We start from the raw sequence: 19199 nt of genomic DNA on the forward strand, positions 1-19199 counted from the left end.
CAGGTCAGGCAGCATCCAGGGAACAGGAGAATCGACGTTTCGGGCATAAGCCCTTCTTCATGAATCATGCCCGAAACGTCGATTCTCCTGTTATCCTGGATGCTGCCTGACCTGCTGCGCTTTTCCAGCAACACATTTTCAGCTCTGATCTCCAGCATCTGCAGACCTCACTTTCTCCATCTTATTTATTTATCCTAGCCATGCCCCGCATGATTTTACAAACTCTATAAGGCCACCCTCAGCCTCCAATGTTACAGGGAAAACAGCCTCTCCCTATAGCTCAAACCCTCTAAGGATAGCTCCATCCTTGTGAATCTTTTCTGAACCCTTTCAAGTATCACAACATTCTTCCAGTAGGAGGGAGATCAGAATTGCACACAACATTCCAAAGTGGCCTAACCAAACATCCTGTACAACCACAACATGACCTCCAACATCCTATACGCAATGCTCTGACCAATGAAGGAAAGCATACCAAACGCCTTCCTCATTATCCTATCTGGAACTTTTTCACTAGAGCATAGGAGGTTGAGGGGTGATCTTATAGAAGTTCATAAAAATCATAAGGGACACAGGTAAAGTAAATAGCAAAGGTCTTTTCTGTAAGGTGGGGGCAAAAGTGAGGACTGCAGATGCTGAAGGTCAAAGTTGAGAGTGTGGTGCTGGAAAAGCACAGCAGGTCAGGCAGCATCTGACGATCAGGAGAGTTGACATTTCCAGCAAAAGCCCTTCATCAAGAAGGGCTTATGCCCAAAACGTCGATTCTCCTGCTCCTTGGATGCGGCCTGACCTGCTGTGCTTTTCCAGCACCACACACTCAATGGCATATTTTTAAGGTCAGAGGAGAAAGATTTAAAAAGAACATTGGGGCAATTTTTTTTTTTTTACACAGCATGGTTAGTTTTTGTATGAACTGCCAGAGGAAGGGGTGGATGCAGGTACAGTTACAATGTTTAAAAGATAGTTGAGTAAGTACATGAATAATAAAAGTTTGGGGGGGAAGAGGTAGAATATGGGCCAAACACAAGTGGGTGGAACAAGCTTAGTTTAGGTATATGATCACTGTGGACAAGTTGGGCCAATGGGTCTGTTTCCAAGCTGTATCACTCTGTGCCTCTGTAAGAAGTTTGACATCATCCACTACCTTAACACTGACTCCCTTCACCACCAACATTCCCACCAAACTGCATAGAGCTCATAACTGTGTGCGCAATGCTCTGCAAGTCACTGCCATTCTAAGTTCTCAGAGGTTTGCATAGCCAGTAAGGAAATTGCAAAGAATATTGCTCACCACAAGAAGTGGATCTAAAAAGATGCATTGCAGGAACTCACCAAAGCACTTTCAAAACCTACAATCTTTCTTTCAAGTCAATAGCCATCCAGACTCAGAATTACGTCATTGCCTTTCACTGCTACTTGCTAAAAATCCTTAAACATCTTTCTCAATAGCATTGTGGATGTTCTTAAGTCCCAAGGACTACAGTATTTCAATAAAAACAGTTCACCACCATTTTTTCTAACATGAATATGGATGGAAATATGTTGAGAGGATTGGTCAAGCATTCATTACAAAAAGTGGTTTTTATATGGATATTGGCAAGTTGTAGTCACCAAAATGGCCAAAGAGGTATCAGCTTTTGTCAACCCAGATGGACTTGATCAACACAAAGCTATGTTGTTTGAAATGGAAAGTGCAGCAACAACCTGTGAATGATTAACCAACAAAGTCATTGAAGGATTCTGTATTGTATATATTGATAGTTTGGTCATGTTCAGGCAAACATGGAAGGCAAACATTTTCCAGCAATTGCACAAATTTTTTGATTGTTTTGAAAGAGCTAATTGTGTTATAAATTTGGCCAAACTTTGCTAGAGCAAAGCTTACTTGGAGAGGCAGATAAGCATTTGCAGCATTTCGGCAAGAGTGGATTCTGTCAGACATTTGTTCCAGATTTCTCTCCCTTAACAGGTTTGTTAAAGAAAAGCAAGAAATTTGAATTGACAGAGGAACATCAGTGTTTTTCACAGCTTGAAGGCTGTACTGAATTCTGCACCAGTCTCAGAAGCACTGAATTATGATAAAGCCATTAAAATGGGCTTTTAATGGCAGATGGATCAGAGTGGTGCTGGAAAAGCACAGCAGGTCAGGCAGCATCCAAGGAGCAGCAAAAGCCCTTCATCAGGAATATGTTAGTGCAGTTTTATTACAGGTCAAAGTTTGCTCCAAGATGGTGTTGGAGTAGGGCTCCTGAGCTCGGGGCTCTTCTGCTCTGCCTTCTTTATTTTCTTGTTTTTCTCTTTTACTTACTTATTGTGAAGAGTTCAGATAGCATTGGTGATGGCGATTTATCTCGGTGGGGTGGGGTGGGGGGCTGAGGAGAGCTGGGACCTGAGGATTGGCGACTTTGTCGCTGTTTGGGTCAGGCGCTGGCAGTAGTAGAATGACATCACGGTGACATCAATAAGGTGGGCTGCCTGAGAGATGTGACTCCAATGTTAGTCAAACACAGGTGGTAGGGAGGTGGTGGTGGAGGTGAATCAGCCCAGCGGCTAAAGAATTTGCCGATCCTCAGGTGTCATCAATGTTATTTGGGTCTAGCAGCGAGGTGGTGGCAATTCTGAATGGTTCAAAAATCGAACTTGGAATTCCCTTTAAGCTATTACTTTCCAGTTTTGTCTTATTCTTAAACTATCAAAATGGCTGTATCGTGGCAACTATTGGAAGCTTTTCACGGTATCTTATTGTACTTCTCACTGTAAAATACACATGACAATAAAATCATCCATTCATTCCAGTTTGGATCAGTTATTTTCCTTCAAAGTTGAATTTGGGCAAGCAGAAATATTTAATGGAAGAACAGATTTTGAGTTTGATGCTGGCTACTCAATGTTTGAAGTTTACACATCCAATAACTTTGCAGAGATTAAAGTAAACAAAGAACTGCGGATGCTGGAGATCCAAACAAAATCAAGAAGTGCTCGAGAAACTGAAGTATCTGTAGAGAGAAAAAAAGGGTTATAGTTTCCAGTCCAGAACCCCAGTTCTGATTTAACTTTTAGTTCTTATTTTTCAGTTCCATGAAAACCTAACATCAATATTCTGCTTCAAGACCCATGTTTGCAACTAATAAATTAATAAGAAAAATAATCAAAATAAGAAGCATTTAGCACAAGTACTGATCATTCAACAAAGACACTCTAAACACAGCTGTTAGGTATGGAGGGATTCATAGGATTTTACCCAATGACAATGTAGAAACAGTGCAATATGGCCAAAATCAGGACGATTTGGATCTTGGAAGGAAACTTGGACATGCTGGTTTTCACAAGCACCTGTTTTTCTCAGTGCCAGAGCCCACGGGTTTGGAAGATACTGCAAAAGAGGCCTTTGAAACTTGCTCAAGTGTTCCAGTATATCGTGGAGACTACAGCCAAGGCATGTTGGTAGTGGTAGCGTAAATATTTAACATACTGGATGAGGTGCCAATTAAGCAGAATGTATGAATTGGTGCCAAGTTTCTGAATATTGGTGCAGCTGCGCTCAACTAGAGAATTAGCATTCTAACGCATCCAAGGTGTTGTGTGGTGCAGTGGTACTATCCCGACCTCTGGACCAAGAGGCCTAGGTTGAAGTCCCACCTCCTTCAGAGATGTGTCATAGCATCTGTGAACAGGTCGATTTAAAATATTATTCCAGCACACCCATGCCTTGTGCCTCATAGGCAATAGAAAGATTTTGAGGGGTGATGAGATAACCACTTATGAGAAAGTGCAGTTTCTAGCTTTGCCCAACAGCCATGGTATTTATGTAGCAGGGAAAATGGAACCTTTGGTCAATGTTGAATCATTGGATGTTCCTAATCAGAGACTTGGTGATAATGATATTAAGGAGAGGTGGATTGACTTAATCTTGTTGGAGATGATCACAGTGTGGCTTTTGTGCAATTTGAATGTTACTTGCTATTGCTCAGCACATGCCCGAGTGCTTCTCAGGTCTTTCTCATGTAGACAGGGACTGCCTTTTAACTATATTATTCATTCTCGAAGATGAGGTCATTACTGGCAAGACTATCTGTGGTTGGCAGAGAAGGTGATGGTGCACAACTGCATTGGTTTGTGAAGGCTATTCAGAGGCAGTTTTCAATCAAACACATTGGACAATCTGTGACTTGAGTCACAAAACAATGTTGGAAGGCTTTCTTACCTGAAAGGACAGCAGTAAAAAAGTTGGGTTTTTACAAAATCTGACAACTTCATGAGTATCTCTGATCATATCAACATCCTCATCTCTAACAAATCAAAATCTCAAACTACCTTCATTTTACTGCAGTTGATGAAAGTTGGGTTTTAAATCCTGGCCCAGGGTATACCTGCTCCAATACCCTCAGGTTGAGATTTTGATGTCTACCAATCAAAAGCACTGTCACTTTTCTCGGGTATACATTCAACCTTTAGAGAGGGATGTCCCAGATTTGCTCCAACTCCTTGGTGCCACATTTGGTTGTGTGCTGTCTTGCTGCCAAGTGTCACTCTTGTCTGATCAATTCAGCTCATGCCCAGAACAAAGCTCTAAGAGTCTGAAGCCAGGAAGTTCTGATAGAACATCAGTGACCTCTACCCCTACAACAACAAGGGCAACAAATGAATGGGAACACTACTGAACACAAACTTCTTTCAAGCCACACACCTCTGTTGACTTGGAACTATATTATTGTTTCTTCAGTGTTGCTGGGTCAAAATCCTGGGACTATCTTCCTAAAGCACTATGAGTGGACCTATATGCCAAGGATTTCAGTGTGCAAAAAGGCAGCTCACTTCCACCTTCTAAGAGTTATGGATGGGCAATAAATACTGTCCTAGTCAATAACAAACACACCCCAAGAACAAATTTGAAAAAAGTATCACTCAATAGCACTCTTAGTAACTCTAACCACCCATCACTCTCATGTTAACTAACAAGTCTCATAAATTAGTCATGAGTCAGGTTCTTTCTTACTGATTAGTGCAGATTTGGAATATCAAAAGGAATGCACATATTGATAACCTTTTGAAATACAAATATATTGAGTAGGGATCAAAGAGCAAGATGGATTTCACAAAAAAACCATCTTACTCTTTAATGACACAACAAAACTCGTATAAATAAATTATTTTCCAAAGAAAAGATTGACCTATTTTCCTAATCAACCTCTTTAGAAATGGGACTTGAACCTGGGTTTCTTGGTCAATGGGTAAGGACACGACCACTGTACCACAAGAGGGCCCCCTTGCTTTATATTAATTTCTGATTGTACTTTGGTCAAAAAATACTTCTATAAACAACTCTACTCTCTAAGTCTTATAGAGTGATTGTCCTTCTTCAAATTAATAGATCTGCAAGAACTACAGAAGAAAACTTAGGCTTTTAATCTGCAAAACAATGACAAATTTCTCTTTAAAAGTAATTTGAAATGGAGTATGAAATGATTTCATTTATGTTACACACCCCACCCCACTAACCTTCCCCATACTGAACTTGTAGCCACTGCAATTACATGGCTAGTCCAGGCTAGTTTATTGCTAAGGATGCTGACAGTGGGGGATTCCGTAATGGCATGTCAGTGAATGTCACAGGCTGGTGGTTAGATAGTCTCTTATTGAAGATGATCACTGCCTGGCATTTGCCTGGTGCAAACATTACTTGCCATTTGCTGAGGTGACTGGCCAACATACACAATCAGCTTTCTTTGTGAAAAGCATGACTCCAAAAAGCACAGTATTCACCCTTGATTCCAGTTGTGCTAGGGCTCCCTGATGACACTCACTTCAAATGCAGTCACTCTCACCTCACCTCTGGAAATCAGCTCCTTTGTGCATGTTTGGACAGAGGTTGTAATGAGGTCAGGAGCTGAGTGGCCCTTGGGGATCCCAAACTGGGTGTCACCGAGCAGGTTATTGCTGACTGGCTGCTGTTTAATAACACTGTTGATGATACCATCTATCACTTCACTAGTGATCAAATTGGCCATATTGAATTTGTCCTTTTTTGTGTACAGGACATACCAGGGAAATTTACCACATTGTTGGTTAGATATCAGTGTTGGAGTTGCACTGAACAGCTTGGCAAGGATGTGGTAAGCTATGAAGCACAAAACTTTAATATGATTAATGAAATGCTTTTAGGGCACAAAAACTTTGCAGTATCCAGTATCTCCAGCCAATTCTCACTAAACTGCCTAACGTAAATGCATCTGCCCACAATGATATTGGTAAGAGTGACCACGACACAGTTCTTGTGAGGAACAAGCCCTGTCTTTTACATGGAGAGCTCTGCATTGTATTATGTGGTACTATCATTATGCTAAATGGAACAGACTTCGAACAGACTGAGTAACTTAAATAGTCATCCGTGAAGCGAGATGAGCCATCAGCAGCAGCTGAATAGTACACCCTCACAATTTGCAACCTCATGGTGAGTGTATTCCCCACTCACCCATTACTATCAAGCTAGAAGAGTAACCATTGTGCAAAGGAGTGTGCAGGAAGGCATACCAGCAGCAGCACCAATTTTACCTAAAAATGAGGTATCGACTTGAGGAGCTACAAAACAGGGCTGTGTGCCAAACAGCAAAAGCAAGAAGAGGTAGAATGAGTTGAGGGTTTCTAACCAACAGATCAGGTTCGAGCTCTGCCACATCCTGTCATAATTGTGATGAGCAAGTAAACAAATCACTGGAGGTGGTGGTACCACAATCATCCCTACCATCAATAATGGGAACCTCAGCACATAGTGCAAAAGATGGTGCTGAAACATTCATAATAACCTTCAGGCAAAAATGCTGAGAGTGCTAACCTCCTCGGGAGGCCCTCAGCATCATGGATGCCAGCTTCAGCCAATTCGATTCATATCGCGTGATATCTGAAGGTTACCACTGGCTGATGACAAATGCAAAATATATTCAACTATTTTGTTGTTCTTAATTTCAATAAAGTTGGAAATCATTGTCAAAAAAACTCTTTGATTAATATAAAATGGTATGTTTAGCAAATGATATATTAAGTCTGACTCTAGGTAAATAAACGAAAATAATTTTAAGTCACTTTTACTGGATTGTTAGTCACCAAATATTATTTGATTGGCAGTGCTAGACACTGATTTAACTGAAGCTAACTAATGGAAACTATAATGAAAATAGTGGAAATGCAAAAAGTTTAGAAAGAGGAGGGGAGTGCTCATCACAGATTTAATATATATCAAAGTTAAATCTTAAGGATGGACATATCGTTAGATTTGAGTTCCAAGTCAATTTCACAAAATAAAGAGATGTCCTTCAAATGATCCTTTGCTTTACAAAATCATTTGCATTACTTTCAAAGGGATGCTGAGAAGAAAAGTCCTTTTCTTGGGATCATGTTATGAATAAATGTCATTGCATATGATTGGAGTCAAAAGCATTTAAAAATTAAAATCCTTTCATGTACATCTTCTGGCAGAACAGCATCAACAATATTCTTCTATTCTCAATTCTAATTTAGAAACAGCAGTAGGCTATTCAGCCCCTCAGGCCTGTTCTACCATCGAATGAGATCATGGCTGATCTGTGACCTAACTCTATAATACCTACCTTTGGCCCATATCCCTTGATAAGTACGCTAAACAAAAAATGTATTTATCTCAGATTTAAGATTAACAACTGATCTAGCATCAACTGCCATTTGTGGAAGTGTGTTCCAAATCTCGACCACATTTTGTGTGTAGAAGTGCTTTTTGATATCTTTCCTGAATCTTGTAATTTTTAGACTATGCCCCCAGTTCTAGAATCTTCAAACAGTAGAAATAGTGGAGAGATTCTTAGAAACTACCATGACCATCAGAACACAAAGAGACTCCATGCAACTACTAACCATCCCCAGACTGTCTAAAAACCTTTTGAAAGGCAAGATTGGGATTGCTTTACATTTCATTAGTAAGCACAAGGAATACAATTTTGAAGAGCAAAAAAAAAGGTTACCCAGAATCATAATTCTACCTTCTACAATATGATGGGATCTAAAGGGTTCTATTAGTTTCCTCCATTACAAGATTTGGAAGAGGTTGTGGTAAAGTGGCAATGTCACTGGGATAACAATCGAGAAGTGCAGGATAATTTTCTGGAGACGTGTGCAAATCCCACCATGGTAGAAGTAAAAATGTGAATTCAATAAAAATGTGGAACAAAATACTAGCTTATTGGTGACTGTGTAACCATTATCCATTGTTGTAAAAAAAATCACCTAGTGCTAAAGGGAAGCAAGTCTGCATCCAGACTCTTAGAATGTGATTGACTTTAATTACCCTCTGGATAATTAAGGATGGACAAATGTTTGTCCAGCCAGCAACACACAGATCCCATAATGGAAGGAATATAGTCTAATTCCACAAAACTATCATGGATCATCTGCAATTAGACTTACCAGACTCTTGCCCCCAAAGATTTGTAAGTCAGCTCTTTATAAACATTCTATTCAAGTGGATATCATTACTAACTCAAATTAGAACATAGAACATTAACATTACAGCGCAGTACAAGCCCTTCGGCCCTCGATGTTGCCCCGACCTGTCATACCAATCTGAAGCCCATCCCACCTACACTATTCCATGTACGCCCATATGCCTGTCCAATAACGACTTAAATGTACTTAAAGTTGGCGAATCTACTACCGTTGCAGGCAAAGCATTCCATACCCTTACCACTCTCTAAGTAAAGAAACTACCTCTGACATCTGTCCTATATCTATTACCCCTCAATTTAAAGCTATGCCCCCTCGTGCTCGCCGTCACCATTCTTGGAAAAAGGCTCTCCCTGTCCACCCTATCTAACCCTCTGATTATCTTATATGCCTCTATTAAGTCACCTCTCAACCTTCTTCTCTCTAACGAAAACAGCCTCGAGTCCCTCAGCCTTTCCTCATAAGACCTTCCCTCCATACCAGGCAACATCCCAGTAAATCTCCTCTGCACCCCTTCCAAAGCTTCCACATCCTTCTTATAATGCGGTGACCAGAACTGTGTACAATACTCCAAGTGCGGCCACACCAGAGTTTTGTACAGCTGTAGCATAACTTCATGGTTCCAGAACTCAATCCCTCTATTAATAAAAGCTAAAACACTGTATGCCTTCTTAACAACCCTGTCAACCTGGGTGGCAACTTTCAAGGATCTGTGTACCTGGACACCGAGATCTCTCTGCTCATCTATACTACCAAGAATCTTACCATTAACCCAGTACTTTGCATTCCGGTTACTCCCACCAAAGTGAATCACCTCACACTTGTCCGCATTAAACTCCATTTACCACTTCAGCCCAGCTCTGCAGCTTATCTATGTCTCTCTGTAACCTACAACATCCTTCGTCACTATCCACAACTCCAACGACCTTAGTGTCATCTGCTAATTTACTAACCCACCCTTCTGCGCCCTCATCCAGGTTCTTTATAAAAATGACGAATAGCAATGGACCCAACACCGACCCTTGCGGTACACCACTAGTAACTGGACTCCAGGATGAACATTTCCCATCAATCACCCCCTCTCTGTCTTCTTTCAGCAAACCAATTACAGATCCAAACTGCTATATCTCCCACCATCCCATTCCTCCTCATTTAGTACAATAACCTACTGTGGGAACCTTATCGAATGCCTTGCTGAAATCCATATACACCACATCAACCAGTTTACTCTCATCTACCTATTTGGTCACCTTCTCAAAGAACTCAATAAGGCTGATGAGGCACGACCTACCCTTCACAAAACTGTGCTGACTATCCCTAATCAAATTATTCTTTTCTAGATGATCATAAATCCTATCTCTTATAACCTTTTCCAACACTTTACCAACAACTGAAGTGAGGCTCACTGGTCTATAATTACCAGGATTGTCTCTACACCCCTTCTTGAACAGGGGAACCACATTTGCTATCCTCCAGTCTTCTGGCACTACTCCTGTAGACAATGACAATTTAAAGATTAATGCCAGAGGCTCGGCAATCTCCTCCCTGGCTTCCCAGAGGATCCTAGGATAAATCCCATCCGGCCCAGGGGACTTATCTATTTTCACACTCTGCAGGATTTCTAATACCTCTTCCCTATGAATCTCAATCACACCTAGTCCAGTAGCCTGTATCTTTGTAATCTCCTCAAAAACATTGTCATTTTTCTAGATGAATACTGTTGAAAAATATTCATTAAGTGCTTCCCCTATCTCCTCTGACTCCACACAAAACTTCCCACTATTATCCTTGATCAGCCTTAATCTTACTCTTGTCATTCTTTTATTCTTTTATTGAACAAATTTGAATGCTCTTTACGTCCTACAGCGATTTGGGTTGGTTCATGTATAATTTCAATTCCCATGGAGACCAGATCCAAGCAATGTTTCAATAAACATTAAAACAAAATGCTGTGAAACATCCTAATTAAGGACCCAGTGCTGCTTTAGAAGCAAAGAGGTTTTTCTGCAGCTGTACAGGGCCCTGGTGAGACCACACCTGGAGTACTGTGTGCAGTTCTGGTCTCCAAAGTTGAGGAAAGACATTCTTGGCTATTGAGGGAGTGCAGCGTAGGTTCACGAGGTCAATTCCTGGAATGGCGGGATTACCTAACACTGAAAGACTGGAGCGACTGGGCTTGTATACCCTTGAGTTTAGAAGATCGAGAGGGGATCTGATTGAGACATATAAGATTGTTAAAGGTTTGGACACTCTGGAGGCAGGAAACATGTTTCCGCTGATGGGTGAGTGCCGAACCAGAGGACACAGCTTAAAAATACGTGGTAGACCATTTAGGACAGAGATGAGGAGAAACTTCTTCACCCAGAGAGTGGTGGCTGTGTGGAATGCTCTTCCCCAGAGGGCAGTGGAGGCCCAGTCTCCGGATTCATTTAAGAAAGAGTTGGATAGAGCTCTCAAGGATAGTGGAATCAAGGGTTATGGAGATAAGGCAGGAACAGGATACTGATTAAGGATGATCAGCCATGATCATATTGTATGGTGGTGCAGGCTCGAAGGGCAGAATGGCCTACTCTTGCACCTATTGTCTATACATACCAAGAGACTTTTGCCCATTGAGGGACACCCTAAAACCAGAGGGGATAATCTCAGAGTAGTAGATCTGCAGAATTCTTTACTGAGATGAGCAATATTGCAGTTCACATCAGATAATTTCAAATGAATTCCTGCATTTAGCCCTGTAGTATATTTTGATGTATAAGTAATGATTTTGTACGAAAAGGTCCAGAGAACAATGAAAATAACCAACAGTGCAAGTTTGCTTAACTGACCTATCAAGTTATTTTTTAAATTATTCATTCAATTAAAAAAGTCAGCTGTTCAATCACCTTGATTTAACCGATGTCTTCAGAATAATTTTCTTACTCACCCATTGCTTCTTTTTGGTCTGGGAGATGAACTGCTTGTGCTGTGTGGCCAGTTTTTTAATCTCTTCCATGAATTCCTCTTTGCATTTTTCCTTCACTTGCTTACACTTTCTATCCATCTCAGCCTGCATGTTGACAACAGCTTTGTTCACTGCCTGACGTTTTTCCTCCTCCATTTCAGTGCGCAACTACAGACATTTTAAGAAGAAAATGTAAGCATGTTCAATATTCAACACTATACTTAAGGAACATCTTACCAAACAAAACTTGACCAGGTCACTCTTAAGCCTCAAAATTTAATATTATATCTCTAATTCATTAGAAAATCATTCTTTGGAACTGGCCCACGAATCACACATAGAGTCGTAGAGATGTATAGCATGGAAACAGACCCTTCGGTCCTACCTGTCCATGCTGACCAGATATCCCAACCCAATCCAGTCCCACCTGCCAGCACCAGGCCCATATCCCTCCAAACCCTTCCTATTTATATACCCTTCCAAATGCTTCTTAAATGTTGCAATTGTACCAGCCTCCACCACATCCTCTGGCAGCTCACTCCATACACATACCACCCTCTGCGTGAAAACGTTGCCCCTTAGATCTCTTTTATATCTTTTCCCTCTCACCCTAAACCTACGCCCTCTAGTTCTGGACTCCTTGACCCCAGGGAAAAGACTTTGCCTATTTATCCTATCCATGCCCCTCATAATTTTGTAAACCTCTATAAGGTCACCCCTCAGCCTCCGACGCTCCAGAGAAAACAGCCCCAGACTGTTCAGCCTCTCCCTATAGCTCAGATCCTCCAACCCTGGCAACATCCTTGTAAATCTTTTCTGAACCCTTTCAAGTTTCACAATATCTTTCTGATAGGAAGGAGACCAGAATTGCAAGCAATATTCCGACAGTGGCCTAACCAATGTCCTGTACAGCCGCAACATGACCTCCCAACTCCTGTACTCAATACTCTGACCAATAAAGGAAAGCATACCAAACGCCTTCTTCACTATCCTATCTACCTGTGACTCCACTTTCAAGGAGCTATGAACCTGCACTCCAAGGTCTCTTTGCTCAGCAACACTCTCTAGGACCTTACTATTAAGTGTCTAAGTCCTGCTAAGATTTGCTTTCCCAAAATGCAGCACCTCGCATTTATCTGAATTAAACTCCATCTGCCACTTCTCAGCCCATTGGCCCATCTGGTCCAGATCCTGTTGTAATCTGAGGTAACCCTCTTCGCTGTTGATCAACATTAAAACCAGCTCCCAAAAAGGAGGACAGCTGGGATGTAACAGGATCATTTCAATAATAAGAAATAATAGTTAAAATAAATTACATAGGGATAACAGTTATTTCAATATTACATAAAATAGAAATTGCTGGAGAAGCTCAGCAGGTCTGGCAGTATCTATGGACAGGATGCAAGAGTTAACTTTTGAGTCCAATGACTCTTCAGACCATAAGACAGAGGAGCAAAAGATGACCATTTAGCCCATCAAGTCTTCCCCCCCCCATTCGATTATGACTGATATGTTTCTCATCCCCATTCTTCTGCCTTCTCCCAGGAACCCTTGAATCCGTTACTAATCAAGAACCAACTCCAAGTTGAGATACATTCAAATGACTTAGCCTCCACAGCCATCTGTAGCAATGAGTTCTACAGATTAACCACCCTCTGGCTGAAGATATTCCACCTCATTTGAATTCTAAAGGTTTGTCCCTTCGCTTTGTGCAGTCAGGTCCTGGTGGAAACATCTTCTCCATATCCACTCTATCCAGCTCCCTCAGTATTCTATACTTTTCATCATATTCCCCCCCATTCTTCTAAATTCTATCAAGACCAGACCCAGAGTAGTCAACCACCCCTCATATGGTAAGCCCATCATCTCCAGGATGTTTCTTGTAAATCTCCACTGGAACCATTCCAACATCAGCACATCCTTCCTTAGATATGGTTCCCAAAACTGCTCACAATATTCCAAATGCGATGTGACAACGTCTTATCCAGCCTCGGCTGCACATCTCTGCGCCTGTAGTTTAGCCCGCTTCAAATGAATGCTAACCTTCCATTTGCTTTCGTAACAGCCAACTAAACCAGCACATTAACCTTCAGAGAATCTGAACTCTGACTCCCAAGTCCCTTTGTGCTTCAAATTTCCCCATTCAGAAAACAGTCTCTATTCACACTTCTATTGCTGTTTAATGCTCTGACACAACATGTAAAAGGTTTGTCTCGTCTTTTTCCTTATTTTCTCTCATATTCACAATTTTAATTCATGTGAGTATCAATGGCTTGGTCAGCATTTATTGCCCATTCCCAATTTCTCACCATTGCAGTTTTGGGTGTTGGGGGTTCCATGCTGCTGTTAGGAAAGGTGTTTCAGGGTTTTGGTTAGCGACAGTGAAGGAACTAGTGAATGAGATTAGTGGGAAGCCTTTAAAAACTAGCAGAGGATTACTAAAAAAAAAGCAATGCGGGGGGATGATGAAATAAGAGCGCAAGCTAGCTAGTAATAAAAAAAAAGCTCTTGTATTTTATTTTGTAAGATATCTAAAAGATAAGAGAGGCAAGAGTGAACTTTGGACTGCCACTTTTGGAATACTGTGTGCAATTTTGGTCTCCCTGCTACAGGAAGGATGCAGTGAAATTTGAAACTTGTGAAACAGAATAGATTTACAAGAATGCTGCTAGAGTTGGAGGGTTTGATCTATAGGGAGAGGCTGAATAGGCTGGGGCTATTTTTACTGGAGCATCAGAGGCTGAAGGGTGACTTTGTAGAGGTTTATAACATCATGAGGAGCATGGATAGGATAAATAGACAAGGTCTTCTCCATATCATGGGTGAGTCTAGAACTAGAAGGCGTAGATTTATGGTGAGAGGGAAAACATTTAAAAGGGATCTAAGTGGAAACGTTTTCACACAGAGGGTAGCACATGTATGGAATGAGCTGCCAGAGGGAATAATGGTGGAAGCTGGTACAATTGCAACATTTAAAAGGCACCTGGATGGGTATATGAATAGGAAGGGTTTAGAGGGATATGGGCCAAATGCTGGCAAATGAAACAAGGCTAATTTAGGATATCTAGATGGTATGGACAACTTGGACAGAAAGGTCTGTTCCGATGCTTTACAGCTCTATGAATCCACTGGAAAATGAAGGTGGAGAACTAGTAATAGAGAACAAAGAAATGTCAGAGGAAGTGAATAGGTAGTTTGCATCAGTTCTCACAGTGGAAGACACAAGTAACATGCTAGAATTTTAAGAGAGTCAGGGACAGAGGCGAGTGTAGTGGCCATGACTAAGGAGAAGGTTCTAGGGAAGCTGAAAGGTTTAAAAGTGGATAAATCATCTGGACGAGATGGACTAAACTCCAGAGTTCTGCAGGAGAAAGCTGAGAAGATTGTAGAGGTGGTGATCTATCAGGAATCATGGAGAGTCCCAGAGGACTGAAAATGACTAATGTAAGACTCCTGTTTAAGAATGGAGGGAGGCAGAAGACAGGAGTGTTTGGAAGTGTATGGTCAAATAGGGCTGAGCCAACATGGATTAGTCAAGGGGAGGTCACGTCTGACAAACCTGTTAGAATTCTTTCAGAAGGCAATGAGCAAGTTTAACAAAGGGCAGCCAGTGGATATGATAGATTTGGATTTCCAGAAGACCATACAGGAGGCAGCTAAACAAGAGCCAAAGTGTTCTGGGCAAGTTACTGGCATAGACAGAGAATTGGCTGACTGGCAGAAGGCAGAGATTTGGGATAAAGGGGTCATTTTCAGGATGGCAGCCAGTGACGAGTGAAGTTTCAGAGGGGTCCATGTTGGAACCACAACTTTCACGTTAGACATTAACAATCAAGATGCAGGAACTGAGGGCATTGATGACACAAAGACAGATGGAGGGGCAGATAGTGTTGAGGAAGTGGGGAAGCTGCATCAGGATTTGAACAGGCTAGGAGATTGGGCCAGGTAGCAGCAGATGGAATATATTGTGGGCAAGTGAAGGTTTTGGACTTTGGTAGGAAGAATAGAGGCACAGACTAATTTCTAAACAAGGAGGCCTCAGAAATGTGAAGCACAAACATTGTGGTTGACGTCTTTTAGCTGGAAACAGGATAATCAAAATGATTCAAGCTATTCTGATTGAATGCAACTAATTACATGCTTATTTAAAGGATAAATTCAAAAATACAGTAATGCCGTTACAGGTGGTTTTTTTGTGTGCCATAAACATATAGCCATATGTCAAGAAATGGTAAAGCAATACATGGGTTCTTTCCATGATGATAATACTATCTACAGATAAGAGTGAACTTGGAAGGTGAGCACATATATCTGACCTCAACAACAGCTGCTGCACATAGAGTTCAAGTCACTGGACCATATCATATCCTGTTACAGTGGGTAATCATTGACAGCACCACAAATTATGCTCCTTTAAAAGGCATGCGTACATCACAAAAAAAAACTACTAGATATCACTCTTGATTAGTGAAATGAAAGATTTGAAACTTCACTGTTCCAATAAAACTTAGCCACTCTACATGTTTCCAACATACTAATCTGACAAAAATAAGCAATGGGTTTTAAAATAAAACTTGACAAATTAAACATTAAAGTACCTGTAAGTTAAAATAAATTTTAAACCATACCTTATGCATTATTTTGCTCAGAAAACATTTCACCAAAATAAGAGCATGTCTCTTTTCGTCAGAAGAATGTGGATTTAAGACCCAACCCAGAACTTGAACACAAAATCAATGTCAGCCCTCCAGAACAAACTGAGGAGACTGCTGCATTATCTGAAGTGCCGACTTTTAGACGAGGTGTTAAATCCAAAGGCTAACTACCTTCATTGGTGGGTTTAAAAGAAGAGGGAAGTTATGCCCAGTTTCCTGGACAGTATTTATCTCTTAGCTGATGAATAACTACCCTTCCACATTGACAACCACTCAGAAGAAGCAGTATAGATAGCAAGAACACAATGTTATCTGTGTTGGAGACTTCAATGTCCATTAGGAGAAAGTGAGGACTGCAGATACTGGAGATCAGAGCTGAAAAATGTGTTGCTGGAAAAGCGCAGCAGGTCAGGCAGCATCCAAGGAGCAGGAGAATTGATGTTTCGGGCATAAGCCCTTCTTCAGGAATGAGGAAGGTGTGCCAAGCAGGCTAAGATAAAAGGTAGGGAGGAGGGACTTGGAGGGGCATTGGGAATGCGATAGATGGAAGGAGGTTAGGGTGAGGGTGATAGGCTGGAGAGGGGGTGGGGGGGGGAGAAGAGGTCGGGAAGAAGATTGCAGGTCAAGAAGACGGTGCTGAGTCCAAGGGTTGGGACTAAGATAAGGTGGGGGAGGGGAAATGAGGAAGCTGGAGAAATCTGCATTCATCCCTTGTGATTGGAGGGTTCCTAGGCGGAAGATGAGGCGCTCTTCCTCCAGGCATCGTGTTGCCATGGTCTGGCGATGGAGGAGGCCAAGGACCTGCATGTCCTTGGTGGAGTGGGAGGGGGAGTTGAAGTGTTGAGCCACGGGGCGGTTGGGTTGGTTTGTGCGGGTGTCCCAGAGGTGTTCTCTGAAACGTTCCGCAAGTCGGCGGCCTGTCTCCCCAATGTAGAGGAGGCCACATCGGGCGCAGCGGATGTAGTAAATGATGGGCGTGGAGGTGCAGATCAATTTGTGACGGATATGGAAGGATCCCTTGGGGTCTTGGAGGGAGGTGAGGGGGGAGGTTTGAGCACAAGTTTTGCATTTCTTGCGGTTGCAGGGGAAGGGAGTGGTCTTTCCGGAATGCAGATGGGTAAGGGGGGCGGAATATATCCCTGGTGGTGGGGTCTGTTTGGAGGTGGCGGAAATGACAAAGGATGATACGATGTATCTGGAGGTTGGTGGGGTGGTAGGTGAGGACCAGTGGGGTTCTGTCCTGGTGGCGACTGGAGGGGCGGGGTTCAAGGGCGGAGGAGCAGGAAGTGGAGGAGATGCGGTGGAGAGCATCGTCAACCACATCTGAGGGGAAGTTGCAGTCTTTAAAGAAGGAGGCCATCTGGGTTGTTCGGTATTGGAATTGGTCCTCCTGGGAGCAGATGCAGCGGAGGCGAAGGAATTGGGAATATGGGATGGCGTTTTTACAGGGGGCAGGGTGGGAGGAGGTGTAATCTAGGTAGCTGTGGGAGTCGGTCAGTTTATAGTAAAAGCCCGTGTTGAGTTGGTCGCCCGAGAGAGAAATGGAGAGGTCTAGGAAGGGGAGGGAGGAGTCTGAGATGGTCCAGGTAAATTTGAGGTCGGGGTGGAAGGTGCAGCGTTCCGGAAAGACCACTCCCTCCGCGACTCCCTCGTCAGGTCCATACCCCCCACCAAACCAATCTCCACTTCCGGCACCTTCCCCTGCAACCACAAGAAATGCTGAACTTGCGCCCACACCTCCCCCCCTCACTTCCCTCCAAGGCCCCAAGGGATCCTTCCATATCTGTCACAAATTCATCTGCACCTCCACACACATCATTTACTGCATCCGCTGCACCCGATGTGGCCTCCTCTACATTGGGGAGACAGGTCGCCTACTTGCAGAACGTTTCAGAGAACACCTCTGGGACACCCGCACCAACAAACCCAACTGCCCCGTGGCTGAACACTTTAACTCCCCCTCTCACTCTGCCAAGGACATGCAGGTCATTGGCCTCCTCCATCGCCAGACCATGGCAACACGACGTCTGGAGGAAGAGCGCCTCATCTTCCGCTTAGGAACCCTCCAACCACAAGGGATGAATGCAGATTTCTCCAGCTTCCTCATTTCCCCTCCCCCCACCATATCTCAGTCCCAACCCTCGGAGTCAGCACCGCCTTCTTGACTTGCAATCTTCTTCCCGACCTCTCCGCCCCCACCCCCTCTCCGGCCTATCACCCTCACCTTAACCTCCTTCCGCCTATCGCATTCTCAACGCCCTCCAAGTCCCTCCTCCCTATCTTTTACCATAGCCTGCTTGGCACACCTTCCTCATTCCTGAAGAAGGGCTTATGCCCGAAACGTTGATTCTCCTGCTCCTTGGATGCTGCTTGACCTGCTGCGCTTTTCCAGCAACACATTTTTCAACTTCAATGTCCATACCAAGAACGGATGGCCAACATTCTGACCGAGTCCTGAAGGATGGACTGACAAACTGGTTCAGCAGCAAATAATGACAGAACTAACATGAGTGAAAGAACGCCTTGATCTCCAACTCACCAATCTACCTACTGCATGGAGGCAAAGTTCCATCCACACTAAGTGCACCTCCAAATGTCATGTAGCAACCACTGTGTAACATGGGAGACATTCATCCATGTATGTCCATGAGGTGCTTGTGGGTCATCATCATTAGCAAGATAAAATTTATCTCACTTAGCATCAAACCAGATCAACCCTGACTAAATATGGAGATTAGTAGAGCATGCCAAAATCTCACCTTGGCACAACACAAGACTACATGAATGCTGAATGTAAGTAGCATGGAGAGACAGTAAGCAAACCCACTACCGATGGAGTTCTAAAGAAAAGTCATCCTAGATCGAAACATTAATCGAGTTTCTCTTGGTAAGTTTCCCCAGCTTTCTGTGTGTTCATTTCATTACTAAGAATTGGATCAAAGATTTGCAGTCCTGTTATGACTGGCCATAAATGGTTGCAGATAATTAAAATACTTAGGAGAGCGGGTGTCTACATAGCATTCGCAGCTGATTTCCTCCTGAGGTTCTGTCTATCATAGAAGCAAGTTTCCAGCCAATTCGGTTCAATCCAACGTGATATCAGCCATTGAATGCATTGGATAATGCCCTGG

At 42.7% G+C, this 19199-nt stretch overlaps 1 protein-coding gene across 4 annotated transcripts in view; it reads right to left on the reverse strand.

Moving 5' to 3' along the window:
• Positions 1 to 19199, reverse strand: part of zmynd11 (zinc finger, MYND-type containing 11) — a 199753-nt gene that overhangs the window by 6301 nt on the left and 174253 nt on the right. For all 4 annotated transcript variants that reach the window (XM_087987554.1, XM_087987552.1, XM_087987553.1 and 1 more), the window contains one exon: positions 11396 to 11581. In XM_087987554.1, the coding sequence (XP_087843680.1) occupies positions 11396 to 11581 (186 nt within the window). The remainder of the gene's footprint in view (positions 1 to 11395; positions 11582 to 19199) is intronic.

The sequence above is a fragment of the Chiloscyllium plagiosum genome, unplaced genomic scaffold, assembly GCF_037043375.1.
Source record: "Chiloscyllium plagiosum isolate Xiang-an unplaced genomic scaffold, Cpla_swu_hap1 HiC_scaffold_5, whole genome shotgun sequence".
Classification (NCBI taxonomy): domain Eukaryota; kingdom Metazoa; phylum Chordata; class Chondrichthyes; order Orectolobiformes; family Hemiscylliidae; genus Chiloscyllium; species Chiloscyllium plagiosum.